Raw genomic sequence first — 14,986 nt, forward strand, 5'->3', positions numbered from 1 at the left:
TTATCAAATCTCTCTCCGTGGTGCTAACGTTAAAATAACCGCCACTTTTTTCAAATTTTCTTGTTGTGGTTTTCACACGTGATGATGATTGCTTGTGTTGCAGTCGAAACGTCGTGAGAATTTTATTGTTTTATATTTTTATTATTTTATTGTTTCCCTTCTACGTGAATTTACCGAAAGAACCAAGAATATGAATTCCTGCAGTCACGAAAGCTTTAAATCAAAATGAATTCATGCATTTATTAACAGTGTTTATTTTAATATGATGTGTTTATAATGTTAGTATCTTTATGTATTCATATCCATTGTTTAAATATTATAAAATACGTGTTTTGGGTGAACAAGGGAAACTTTCGATGCTCGTGTTCGTGGAACCAATTACCGTCTTTAAGAGGGGTTCTATCGTCTCTAGATTGCTGTTAACCTTCCTTCAATATCATCCTCCTCGCAAGGAATTCAGAGGTCGCCGGGTGGCTCAAATTTTTGTTTGAGGTCTTTTGGTTTAACCGGGTGAGAACTCAAGAGACCATAATAGTCTCATTTGCAAGGGTCACCTGGGTCACCCTATGACCCAGAGATTACAGCTGGGACCCTGGCTTCAAAATCCAGCAGCCGCATTGAACACACTGTGTTATCAAGTGTAGGGAGTTGAAGGACTCGGCTCGTTTCCCAGCTACTCCACAGAAATAAGCAACAAAAAACCATCACGATAAATGTAGTACTGTATTTAATTTTAGATAAATTCCAGCACTGAAATGTTGAAATATCAGGTCGACTTATTGTGATGAAGATTGTGCTCAAAATGGGTGGGAATGTGCTACCCCCTACTGTGAAGCAGAGGTGCCTTGAAACGATGTCAGTATTGGCCTGAGCGAGCAATTGCAGGGCTGCACCTTTTACCTTTATCTTGAGATGTAGCCGTATAGGTTCCACTCGCCCTTAGAGGCAGAACAACTCAAAAGGTGTGACGAACCACAGACAACGCTGGAAGGCAGCCAGGCACTGTGCCAGATGTAGATTAATCCACTTGCTGTACTGCCTTCTCCTGGCAAGCCAGGTTATGGAAACCTGAATGCCCACAGGAAGTGCGCTGAATAACGTTTTCTTTCCAATACACCACAACCCTTGCTGCTTCCCCAGCACTGAACTACAAGCCACGTGCGGGATAGTCACCTCACAAACGCCGGTGTGCCCGATTTTTTTGCGCAGAACATCGAGATCCAGGTGGACTCGGCTAAGGCGTTGGCCGAGTCCCTGGACCGGGCGGCGGTGCCGGGAGCGCCACCATACCTCAACACTCTGCTGCGCATCCTGGCCACGCGCTGCATGATGCAGGCCATCTACTTCTGCTCCGGCATGGAGCCCGACACCCACCACTACGGGCTCGCCACCGCCATCTACACCCACTTCACGTCGCCCATTCGACGGTGACGTGCTCTGGCGTCAGGCACACGCGTGAAATCGACCTTCGCGATTATTGAGGGGACTATGTTGTTGTCTTGGTGTGGTCTGGGACTGTGTTGCCTTTCCCAAGTTTAGGAATTTATTAATTAATTGATGTACTTATGCAATGTTAATTTGTCATTATGGCACACCTCCGATTAGCACGATTGGCTACGTACTTGTATATCTTTTTTCTATTATTTACTTTTAGTGATTTGTTTACCTTTCCTATTCTTAGCACTCCTATCATCTACCTACTGGACATCTGTCAAAAAGAGCTTTTATCGCGAATCGGATTTCTCCAGGATAAAGATTCAGATTTTGACTTATTTTTCTAAAAGGTCCTTTAAACGGGAAGTTTGGCCAATTCCTTAAATGGTTGTTTGGCTTGTGTTGGAGAAAAACTAGAGGATTCGGAGAACACCGACGCCTACAAGGAGGGTGACAGTGTTCCACGTGCAGAATCAAGAATCCATTGCCGTGTTGCAGCGGCGGCCAAAAGTGAATTGCAATTCTGCCATGGATCGCTAACGATTTTGTTGTGGATCTTAAATAAGAACACAGATATGAGCAGGCAGCAATTTGCGTTACATCTGATGACAAATAAAAAGTCCTCAACAAAGAATTAAATTCATACATTAACAAAGATAATTTCCACCAGCAGATGGTGCTAGAACGTGGTATGGCCAGAGTACAGTATTCTATCAGGGTTAAATCCATCTGAGTCATTGTTTGCGTAGCTTTCTGGTGGATCGTGAAACCCGCTGAGATCCAACAGAATGAATCGCGGTGCTTGGTGGATTAATACCGCTGCTCCGTTGGCATCTCGTGGCCATACCGCAGCCTGTATCTACTGTAAATTTAATCTTCATATTAAATAGAGGCTACAACAAATGTGAATATTGTTGTTGTTGTCTCCCTGTACCGTTACAGATACTCGGATGTGATTGTGCACCGGCTGCTGGCCGTGTGCGTGGGCGTCGACCCCACGTACCCGGCGCTCACCGACAAGCAGAAGCAGCAGCAGCTCTGCAACAACCTCAACTACCGCCACAAGATGGCGCAGTACGCCCAACGCTCGTCTGTAGCTTTCCACACGCAGGTGGGAGGCGGAAGTGTGGGCCACGTGGAGCTTGCACGGCGTGTGCTTAGGCACCTGATAATGCGTCCATTCGTCTCTTGAAAACCATTTTTAAGGTCACGAAAGCAGGCATCGTATTGTGCGTGTAGTAAGAATCAATTGTTTTCTATTCGCACGCTTACGTGTGGTGGTGCCGTGGCTGTACTGGTTGGCTACACTTGACATTGCTTTTCAGCATTCTTCTGTGTTTGCTGAAAAACCTGGTTACTTGGCACATTTGCCCATGATGTGACAACTTTATTTGATTGGCTCTGTCAGGTGATGGAGGATTATAGTCAATACAATTGACATTGTACCTTCACGATTGAACTCAAAATAATCCCCATGACATGATGCCAATAGCACAACTGGAATAAATTAGCGGGGGGATGCAGGAAAATTACCTTAAATTTTGTTAAATAATTATGGGCTTGGTAAGTGATGCGCGTGTGTCTGCTCTTTGCCACGTAGCGGTGATTAACGGCTGTTGTTGTTGTGGTCTCAGTTGTTCTTCAAGACTAAGAGAGTGGTGAGCGAAGAGGGCTTCGTGCTGTTTGCGCGCAAAAACGCCGTGGTGGTGCTCATTGTTGTTGTGGTCTCAGTTGTTCTTCAAGACTAAGAGAGTGGTGAGCGAAGAGGGCTTCGTGCTGTTTGCGCGCAAAAACGCCGTGGTGGTGCTCATTCCCAAGTACGGCTTGGAGGGGACGGTTTTCTTTGACTCCAAAGATCTCAAGCTCAACGTTACCTTCGACGAGGAGGTAGGGCATGTGTTCACTTAACCGGGAGACATTGGCATTTCCTGAACGGCTGAATTCTGCATTTAAACCCAGGACTGGCTTAATGCACTGGGACCCAAGCCCCCTAACCATCTCTCTACGATTAGGTTTCTATCAGACACACAGACACTTGGTTTAAGGTGGAAGAACGCAGTGAGATACGAAGCTCCGTTTTTTTTGCCATTTGGCAGTGTGGACTATTACAGCGGAAGTTACACCGGTGGATACATTAGAGCCGGATGGCTCACAGGGCTATACCAAAATAAACTGAAACTGAATTAAATGATGTAAATGCGTTTCAAATATAAAACGGTCACAATTAAATTTGCTTTGGAAATAACTGCCATGACTGAGCCCGTATTGTCTCGGAGAGGACATCACATTAAAAATACAGTAAAATCCCTCAGATCCGGAAGAATTATAGAGAAAATCTAATGTTTTCTGTAAACAATGAGAAACTCGAAGGGCAGAAAAGTACTTGTAGAATAAAAACAAATGAGGGAAATAGTAGTTGATGCAAAAAGTGATCTCTAGATGGCAAAAAGCACATTTGTGATCAGTGGATCCGGTCCTTTCCAGCATGCCTTGTATGCCGCATTACATTGTCACTCTGTGTGGATAATGCACACAGCCTAATTTGGACCAGAAGCTCAAAAGGGTCAACATTTGCAGCCATATTTTAGGTATGTTCTTAACTGCAATTGTACACTCCATATAACCTAAGGGGGGTTGCATCTACTCCTTAATGATGGCCAAATAAGGCTTTAAAATTTCTTGGCTGGCCCGCACATCACGATCCCTCGGTTGGTTTGGTCATTGCAGCCATCGGCTTCTCATGCCTGGTTTTCAGCTCGCGGTGAGGTGGCCCAAGCGGTATTGCATTCGCTGTGTGTTGTGGAGGTTTGCGTTTCAAACTCGGTGGCCACTCCGGTTAATACTGTGGTGTGTATTAAGCGTAAAATATTTACAGGCTATCCGCTTTAACAGTGGACGTTAAAAGATCCTGTAACGTTATTCGTGTGCCAGCATCATGGTCCAAGGTTGGCAAATTACATGCAAATTACTTATTTGGGGAGCACATATTAATCGTTCGCCTCCTTTTACAAAAACGTAGCAGTGACCTTGAATGCAAACGTTTTGAGAATCAGTGAGGCTTTTCTGAGTGACCCTTGTAATTGTATGAATAATAACGTTGGGTTCACGTCAATCCGTACTTGTATGCAGGGCACTTGGCAGAGAGCAGTCAGCGGTAGTGTAGCGGTTAGCGTTCTGTGCTACAATCCTGGCGACTTGGGTTCGATTCCTTCGCACGGTCAACACCAGTGATGATTATCTGAACCGGTCCTGGGCCTCCCCTAGGTTGACTCGGAACTCAATTGAATGCCTGGTGCGGTGTGTAAACATCGCCACTGGGGAGACAAAGGCGGCCGGGCATGGCGCTGGCAAACCACCCCCTTGTGTGCTGTGCCGGCCTTCATCTGTGCTCCTCGCCAACAGCACTTGCCCCAACAGTCTGTTAAGGCTACATTAGAGATGTCTTTGTGTTTTGTGTAGGGCCTCACACTGTGCGTGGAGGGCATCGCACTGAACATGTTCGACCGCGTGTGCGTGCGCGTGTCGCTGGATTCATCCAACCTGCAGCACCAGCGGATCCGCATGCACCTCGTCCGCCCGGAGGTACTCACCGTGCGGCGCGACGCGCAACCTCGGAATACCACCGATTTGTATTGTGACCATGCTGCTGTTGCTGCTTGCTGCGCCAGCAGTAGTGCACAAAAAACAAACGCTCGCCGCATCGGAACGTCAGCGAGCCGAAAATTAATGACACAAGCCACAGCATAGCGCTTGTTGCCATGCAACCCAAACTGTGGGACCGTATAGTAAACCCATAGAGACACAGAGATACATAGGAGATACAGAGAGACCCATTATGATTCCTAGAGATTCATAGAGACTCATACAGATACATAGCAGTGCATTAAAAACAAGCTCCTGTACGATTGTGGCCATGCAACCCAAACTATGGACCACATTTTACACCACTGTAGTCTGCGCTCCTTCAATGGAGGGGGTGGCAAGATGACACAAACTCTCTCCTGAGGCTCTCCCGTGGCTATCAGACCCATCCATTGGCATTTAGCCCCTGAACTTAATACCCTTATAACACAGGAATAAAATATAAACTCCGGTCTTGGATGGAAAAAATATATGTATAGCTAGCATTTTGAGCTGCAGTCTGTTGTCCTATACCTCCTGTAACTGGCAAATTGGATATAACGCGATGATGAATGTATGAGGGAATGCATTTTTTTGTATAACGCGGATCTGAACTGGATTTAACTCGGTTGAATGAATGGAACTACGTCGCGCGATTAGGAATAAGCGGTTGTGTAACGGCTGCCTCGGCGTAGCATCACACAAGGCGGGATGCTGCTGGATGCTTCTAGATGCTACCCACGTTCCTTAGTCTTTGTTCAGCCTGTGTTACGCATCTCACGCGTTATTGCGGAATGCGCTTTACCCCATATAATATATTATTTATTATAACACGATTTTTCCAAAACGCGGTGTTCTTGAGGTACGCAACTACCGTATTATAGAACAGACTGTATATCCAAAGCCTATGGGATACTATCCCTACCTATATCAGTTGTGACTGTCCGTGTGTTTAAATCCAGCTTGAAAACGTCGTTATTAATTGGCTTTTCCTGGATTCTGATTGGTTATTACTGTGAGGGGAATCATTATGATTAGCTTTTATTACATTTTGCATGCTGTGTAAAGTGTCAGTATCACTGTCATTATTGTTATTATCGGCTTTTACTTTATTTCTATTGGCTTGTATCTATACTTGAGTAGTTTTTTAATGTCCAGTGCTTTTTTGAGATATTTCGATATGCAAGGTGCTGTATAAATTAGATTTTTATTATGGCCCTAGTTCATTACACAAGAAGGGCCATTATCTGAAACGTGACCTATTTAAATGATCGTTTGGGGCTGTTGTTGATGAATGCGAGTTCTCAAAATACCAAGCTAAGTCAGGGTGTGGGAGCCTTGATAGATATCAGATGTCTTAACAAAACTCCATGAGTCTGTTCTGCATGGGTTTCCTCCGGGTTCGCTGGTTTCCTCACATATCTAAAAAGAATCATGTGTTGAAACTGGTATTAAGGTAGTTTACGTATCGCCATGGGCGGCAGGGTGGCACATTGGTAAACCCTTGCGTCTTGCAGCAAGAAAACTGGGTTTGATTCCCAACTAGAGTGTTACTGTGTGGAGTTGTCATCTTCTCTCCCCCTGTTCCTCAAAAGTCTTCAGACTTGGCGAAGTTTTTCAGTGTTAATAAGTGTAATAATAACGTATCACTTGTGTTGGAAATACTCGCATGTGTGTGTGTGAGAGCATTGGTGTAGTGGTTAGCACGCTGCGCTATGAACCCGGCAACCCAATTCCCACTCACCGCCAACACCAGTGAGGATTATCTGAACTGCTGTTTTGCCTACCCAAGGTCAACTCTTTCTTAAATGAGTACCTGGTGCAGTGTGTAAACATCAGCACTGGGGAGAGGTGTTGGCCACTTACCCCCTCGTGGGCCATGCCGCCTAACAGCAGCACAGTCTGTTAAAGGCTTATTTGGGTGACTATCTTCGTTGTACGTTTGTGCCATTTGTGTGTCCGCTGTCACAGATTCCAGGCTACAACCCTGCGGAGTCCACCCCATGGGGCTCGCCTTCTCCCCGGCCTAAGAAACCCAGACAGCACTAGTGTATCGTGGATGCGGTGTCAACAAGATGTCGGAGGAGGTGCATGAGTGGGCACACACTCTGGGTTTTACATCTGCAGAGTTAATTAAGTGTACATTGTGCTCGCAAGCAGAGGTGAACAATTGAAAAAAAAGCAGTGGCGGTTATGAGAAATGTTACCCTGAAGTAACAGACGGTTTGCACTCTGAACTTGCAATCCAGAGGTCACCGGTTCTTCGTTCTCCTGTCGCAGCGGTTCAAATGGTAGTACAATCAGCCAATGAAGGTGTATACGCGTCAAGATGTATGAAAGGTTTAGGATATCTTATGCCCCACTTCTTTGCCAGCCAAGACACTGACCCCCTTGTGATGAAGGTGATTTCACAAAAATTTTGGTTACTGAATCGGTGGTGTTTATTGACTAACGCAGCAGTGTCCAACCCACAAAGCACTGTGATCCATTCTGGTATATCTCAACATGTTCCGTGATCTACCAGCAATATATGACCAACAGTTACCCGGATGGATTTAACCGACTAATAGAACACTGTAGACATGCCAAGTGCTAGTGCGATCTATTGGTTTAAGATATATATTATTAATCCATTAATTCTTAGTCGGGGATTTTGTTTTGCCATCTGCTATAACAAGAATTGCTTTATATTAGAGGTGTTAATTCCTATTTGTCCAGAGATCCACAATCAAATCTTTTGCGATCATCCACCCATGGATCGCGATTCACATATCGGCTACCACTGATCTAACAGTTGAAAACCAGTTTAACACGTAGGCTTTCGCGACCAATATCCATAACACAGGTTTTTTGGGTTAGATCGCGTAATAAATATTTAAATGTGTCGGTAAACCCACCACCACCCGACACAGCCAATTCGAAAGGTTTGTCACATTAACAGAACATGCCAATTCGTTACTAGTAACATCACACCGGTGTCTTGGAGAGCAAAGCCCCAACATTTACAATCTGAGTACAATGTTTCACCAGTAATTACAACCAGCTTCATCAGGCGACAGCCAGATTCGTGGCGAATCCTCGTTCCTTAATGCGCATGCATAATGTGTGTTGATTAACATATAAATAACCCAATCGGCAATGGATACCCATAGTCATATGCATTCATTGATTCCCCTCCCAATTCGCGAAAGAAGTGCTCACAAGTGATGGCTGTCGCCTGATGAAGCTAGTTAGTGCTGGGGAAATGTTGTACTTAGATTGTAAATGGTGTGGCTTTGCTCTCCAACACACTGGTGGACTGTACTAGTTACGAATTGACATGTTCTGTTTATGTGACAAACCTTACTAATTGGCTGTCGGGTGGTGGTGGGTTCAACAACACATTTATATATTTAAACGATCTAACCCATAAAACGTGTATTATAGTTGAAAACCTACAATTGTGCCAAGTTTGGCCTGTCGGAGTGGGCCATTAGGGTGGCCACTCGGAGGGCAAAGCTCTGGGGAATCCGAGCAAGAGCTTCGAAGTATGATTGTGCACGGTGACACCCGCAGGGGTCTCGTGATGGATGGCAAATGGAAGATATTTTTTATCGCGAGAGGATTCCCTGCAAGGGATGTTAGGTTACTTATTCTTGTGAGGATGCCATTTACTGTATGAAGGGGCAGCGGTCAGCTGCATAGAACAGAGTATAAAATTCCCCGAGCTGTTGCTGTTTAAATCGTCGGTTTAATGAAGAATTTCACATCAGGTCTTTTTTACACAGCTACCCCACCCCTCATCGGACTCTGTGCAATCACACAAGGAATGTTTTTGGAAAAAATGTCGGTGTCAGAAAATTTTAAGGTTTAATCGTTTACAAATGCGCATTTCGTTACAGCTTCTCTTGTCCTTTAGACGTGCAAAGATAATTTCTGACAAAATATTGACACGTTTTCAAATTGTTTCGTAAATGGTTATAACTTTGCTCACGTATATACAGTACTTGGGCAATAATTCTGAGCTCCTGGAGTAGTGGTAAAGATTTAAGGGAGTTGATGTCTTTGCGACTTTGTGTAAATGTGTTTTACATTTTTTAGCTGAATCGTATATTCACAAGCATGTACACATGAGTTATACGCGTTTATATACAAAATTAAACCGATTTCTTTTCCATGCATCTTCTGTTATTTTGGTTACTTTAAGTTACGTTTTCCACTGCTGGATGAACATCTCGCCACGTGATGTTGGATGTCAGGTTTAGTTTGACCATACTTGACCATGCTGTTCACTGTTGGATGATAATAATGTCCACTTGCAATGCACCACCGCGCAGTATTCACTCGCCTTCGAATCGAGTCCTGCACCGCCGTTTCACATGCAAATTTGATTCTCAATCCCTGGGCCAACTTGCTCCTGATTAGCATGCGATTTGCCAGATTTCGATCTCGGAGGTGATTAAATGCGCCGGCTTCCAGGCTTGTTGAGCCGCTCGGAGCCCAATTAACGAAAATTGTTGCCAAAGCAAAAGCGTGAGCTCGAATGTTTGTCCGTGTTATTTTCAAACCACCAGTCGAACGCCGGCCTCTGCCCACTCCGACCGTGCGGAGGCCCTGGCCGTCGGGGAGGCCCTCATGGTGCCACACGGCAAACGTGGGGCCCGGGTGGGCGCGTCGACGGTTGATCGCGTACAGGCGGTGCAACTCCCACAAATGAAACATCACACCTTGCTGATCTCGTGTCCAGGAGCATAAACGATCATCACGCAAACTCCGGTCATCCTCGCAGCAGCAGCTCTTGGCCATCGAACAAAGACGATCACCGCTTCCTTCCGATATTAGAAGCCACGAGCTATGAACGACTCGGAGGTTCGAGCAACCACAGCCGAGTGGGAAGGCAGCAGCAGCCCAGGCGGTGAGCCAGCTCCAAAATCCCCCAAGCACTGAAGTTCTCGATTTAGTACATTGAAAAACACGACGGTAAGTGAAACAACGTAAATCGAAACCAATTTTGCCATTCACTTGAGGGGCCGTCCATAAATGACGTCACGCAATTTTTGACCTCTCGTCACTCGGCGTCACAAAAAGTCAGACCCCCCCCCTCAAATATGACGTCACAAAGCTCTGCCCCCCCCCCAAAACCATATTTCCATTTTGAAAATAAAACATGCTTCAACTATTGTCATTGTAGTGCGTGGCGCTGCACTGATGTTGTAGGAGTGTTATAACAATTAGTGTTATAACAATTCTATACTTAAAGTTGCGCATGTTGATGTGACGTCACATTTCTCAAACCCCCCCCTCCCCCTCGTCACAAATGTCTGAACCCCCCCCCGAGGTGCATGACCACGTTACCGTGTTCATTCTGTGGTGAAGGGATGAGGAAAAGGAAGAGGGAAAAGCATCCAGTGTCGCCGCACGCAGGCAACGTGTTTATTACACAGTGGTCAAAATATAAAAATGCATATATATGTAGTGGGTTCCACGGACACTGGAGACGTCTTTAGAGGCAACACGGTTTATTTGTAACTTTGAACAGAACTCCCCTTAACTCCCACTATCTAGGGAGGTACAGCCTCCGGGCTAGCGTGCCCTCGCACTGATCAAACCTGGCTCTCAGCCCTCTGGCTATCTGTGCCCTAGGGGAGGCTAACTGACCCGACCCAGCCAAGGTACGGGTCCTGACCACTGGTCCGAGCTCGGCCCAGCCCTTACAAGGACGTCGGACTCAAGGTCCCAGGGTCCTAGCTAGGGAGGCTACTCTGACCCGACCCAGCCAAGGTGCGGGTCCTGACCACTGGTCCCCGCTCGGCCCCGACCCTTATAAGGATGTCGGGTCCCAGTGTCCTAGCTAGGCTGGTCTTCTGTTCTTCGTCTTCGGAGCACTGCCCCGAGCTGTCCCAGAGGTGCCCCTTTAATACACCTCTCGGGGGCTCTCCGCCCCCGGTACCGCCCCCTCTCTAGAACCTTCCAGGGGGCTCTGGAAGAACCCCCCAACCCCTCACCTGGGGCCTGGCTCAGGGTGGCACCCCCTATGGGCTTGTGCCCGCAAATGCAGGTAAGTATACCGACGGTATAGGATGTGCATTTATGACGCTACATATATGCGAGAGAGTTTGTGGACAAGAGTCTGCTCTGCGGGAAGCAAGCGTTGCCATACGAATGAGATGAGCTCGCGTTTGATGCGGGCAGTCTTGAGGACGACCGTCGACAGGCACGTGTGGAGGCACGCCGTGGTCACAGCGCAGCGCCGACTCGTGTAGGTGGTGATGGCCCAGTTGTAGAGAGGAATGCTGGAGCTTGGAGCAGATGTAGCCGAATGTAGGATAGAGCATCTTGAGGAGCGTTGCCCTCGACCCCCTCCGGGAGGCCGTATGGTTTACTTGGCACTCCCGTCCCTTAGAGTCCAGTCTGATGTAGGCCTCCTCAGGTTCCAGCAGCCTGGCTTCGTAGGTCTTCATTGCACCGCTCTGCTCGTCTAGCATAGTCTGAAGGGTCATATGTGGCTGCCTCCTGAATCTTCACCGTCCTGCAAACCTTACTCGACATCTCGTTGAGGACCCGAAGAAGGGCAGTATTCTCTTTGTTTTGTTTTTTACAAAAGGGCTTGTAAGAGCTCTCGTTCCTCCCACCGCGATCTCTGGTGTCAACTTGAACGGGGGGGGGAGGGGAGACAAAGCTATGGCTTTTTTCCCAGGGGATCTGTCTTCCATGGAGCACAAAGATACAGGCGGAAGGTCCCCTTGGCCTAGCCATGAGGTCAGGCTCGAGTTGCTTACTGAGGACCCTACACCTAAGGAGGCTGTGGATCGTCCTAGGAAGCTCCAAAGTAGAAAACCAGCTTTCCAAGGCCCCCTATAAAGTGCCTGAGTCCAGGTAGAAAAATAGGAAAACTATCAAACAGGAAAGCGAGTGGTTATGTTGGGTCGAAAAAGGTAATGTTCTAATAATGTAGGGGTTGGAGCGGTCATTGCTGCTTACTCGGCCATGACGTCACTGCAACTCGTTTGATTAACACTTTTAAAATAAAAAATCACGACGCGTACTGAACATATTATTCCGAATCGGTTTTACCACCACTACCACCATGACACAGTGGCAAGGCTGGCACATCGCAGTGCAGCTGCTACGCTGAATCATATGAATAAATATAATCAAATCTAGAAATATCCTTTCTGTACCCAGGAGAGCCACATTGAGTCTCGAGACTCATTATTAGCTCCGTGCTGCATTGAGATGTTTGGACAATTTCAAGCATCAGGGTTCGGCACGTAGGAGGAAACCGGAGAAACGCGCAAATGTTGTGAAGCTGGCTTGGTGGTAGAAGTCAGTCCAGAACATTTGGCCCCACACCTATCACTGTAACGAATCAGTGTTCTACGGGGGCATTCTAAGCGAGGACTGATTGTATTAAAATCTACTTTGATCTACGAATCGTAATGTATCAATAATGTTAACGTGTAACATGCCCCACGGTTTTTCTTAATCTGGAAGGAGAGAACAACGGATGATCTGTGTGCTGATGATGTTGGTGATGATCTCGTAATGGCTGTTCACTTCGAGGAGTGGGAGAGTCTGATGGTGAACCTGGATCGTGCCAATAAGAGGTAGGGCCTTACCATTCGCCCTACCAAATAAATCAAAGCAGTACCTGCCTTGATATTTTGTATGTCTTCAAGGACTCCACCCCCTCAACTCCGCATGATAGGTAGTTGTGGAAAGAGTGGAGGTATTCCCATATCTGGGCAGTTGTTCATGACCAGCTCCAATTTCTGAGCGAAGGTCTTACTCTGAATTAGTTCAATGGCATATCCTTTTTTCAGCTGTTTAGCGCCGTATAAAAGTTACATGGCCTATCACTTCATACAAAGCTCTGGTTCTTTTCTGCCAAACTTGTCCTCTCCCTCCCAGCTATAACCTCCCGAAAGCAACATGTGACCTTTGTTTTGGCGTGACAAACACCAGTGAAAGCAAAACACCGAAAGTGTAATGACTACACATAATGCAAGAATCTCAATTGTATTTCTCAACGGGTATTGAATATGAAGTCCCAGGAGTGGTGAAGGTGCATCAGCCTGCAGACCCACAGGTGGCAGCGGTGGATTGGCTTGCAGACGTTGGGGTGGTGGTGGATTGGCCTGCAGACGTTGGGGTGGTGGTGGATTGGCATGCAGACGCTGGGGTGGCAGCGGTAGATCGGCCTGCAGACGCAGGGGTGTCGGTGGTGGATCGGCCTGCAGATGTAGGGGTAGCGGCGGTGGATCTTCCAGCAGTAGCCGACCAGTGAAGTTCTCGAATAAATTTACGCAATTTGCCGAACCTGGTGGCTTTGGCACAGGCGGTGGTGGTGGTGGATCTCCCAGCAAAAGCTGGGGAGGCAGTGGTGCATCTGCCAGCATGAGCTGGGTTGGGATGACAGCGTTGGATCTCCCGGCAGCAGCCGGGGTGGTGGTGGCGGTGTTGGAGATGCCAGCAGCAGCCGGGGTGGCAGCGCTGAATCTGCCAACATCAAGCGCCATGGCGGTGGGGGTGAATAATATGCCAGAAGCAGTCGGGGTGGGGGTGGCGATGCATCTCCCAACAGCATCCCTGGTGGTGGCGGCAGAACTGCATGTGGCTGCCAGGATGGCGTTGGAGGCAGTGGTGGTGTTGGTGGAGACCGTGGCCGTGGCTTTCTCCAGCTCCTTGAGCTATCGACGCATCATTTCCAACTGCAGATGGCGCTCCACATTCTCCCGTTTGTATACTTGAGTGCAGGGAAATCATCGACAGTTTGGTCAACATTAGCCCCTACACGAGCCTTCTAATCATCGCAACTCTTCAAACTATATCGCTTATATAATGTACATAATTTCAGTCACAACAAAAATTACATATAACACATCGGGGCTGTGAAAATTACGGCTTCGTATTGTCATGCGAACGGTGAGGAATCAGCCCAGAACTACGCGGGAGGATCTTGTCAATGATCTCAAGGCAGCTGGGACCATAGTCTCCAAGAAAACAATTGGCAACACACTACGCCGTGAAGGACTGAAATCCTGCAGCGCCTGCAAGGTCCCCCTGCTCAAGAAAGGTCATATACATGCCCGCCTGAAGTTTGCCAATGAACATCTGAATGATTCAGAGGACAACTGGGTGAAAGTGTTGTGGTCAGATGAGACCAAAATGAAGCTCTTTGACATCAACTCAACTCACCGTGTTTGGAGGAGGAGGAATGCTGCCTATGACCCCAAGAACAGCATCCCCACCGTCAAACATGGAGGTGGAAACATTATGCTTTGGGGGTGTTTTTCTGCCAAGGGGACAGGACAACTTCACCGCATCAAAAGGACGATGGACGGGGCCATGTACCATCAAATCTTGGGTGAGAACCTCATTCCCTCAGCCAGGGCATTGAAAATGAGTCGTGGATGGTTATTCCAGCATGACAATGACCCAAAACACACGGCCAAGGCAACAAGGGAGTGGCTCAAGAAGAAGCACATTAAGGTCCTGGAGTGGCCTAGCCAGTCTCCAGACCTTAATCCCATAGAAAATCTGTGGAGGGAGCTGAAGGTTCGAGTTGCCAAACGTCAGCCTCGAAACCTTAATGACTTGGAGAAGATCTGCAAAGAAGAGTGGGACAAAATCCCTCCTGAGATGTGTGCAAACCTGGTGGTCCAACTACAAAAAACGTCTGACCTCTGTGATTGCCAACAAGGCTTTTGCCACCAAGTACTAAGTCATGTTTTGCAGAGGGGTCAAATACTTATTTCCCTGATTAAAATGCAACTCAATTTATAACATTTTTAACATGCGTTTTTCTGGATTTTTTTGTTATTCTGTCTCTCACTGTTCAAATAAACCTACCATTCAAATTATAGACTGATCATTTCTTCGTCAGTGGGCAAACGTACAAAATCAGCAGGGGATCAAATACTTTTTTCCCTCACTGTATGTGAGGAGTCTG

The 14,986-nt window shown here is 47.0% G+C and overlaps 1 protein-coding gene across 1 annotated transcript; it reads left to right on the forward strand.

Annotated features, from left to right (window-relative positions):
* Positions 1–1,179: 1,179 nt before the first annotated feature.
* LOC142923061 (exosome complex exonuclease RRP44-like) lies at positions 1,180–12,810 on the forward strand (the record flags this gene model as incomplete). The annotated part of the gene is made up of 3 exons (XM_076064000.1): positions 1,180–1,427; positions 2,377–2,545; positions 12,784–12,810. Coding segments are annotated over 3 exons (444 nt in total), but the record flags the coding sequence as incomplete, so codon positions are not given.
* Between the last annotated feature and the right edge of the window lie 2,176 nt (positions 12,811–14,986).

The sequence above is a fragment of the Petromyzon marinus genome, unplaced genomic scaffold (genome assembly GCF_048934315.1).
Source record: "Petromyzon marinus isolate PM22_M1 ecotype Great Lakes invasive population unplaced genomic scaffold, UKy_Petmar_22M1.pri1.0 PM_Scaffold_26, whole genome shotgun sequence".
Lineage (NCBI taxonomy): Eukaryota > Metazoa > Chordata > Hyperoartia > Petromyzontiformes > Petromyzontidae > Petromyzon > Petromyzon marinus.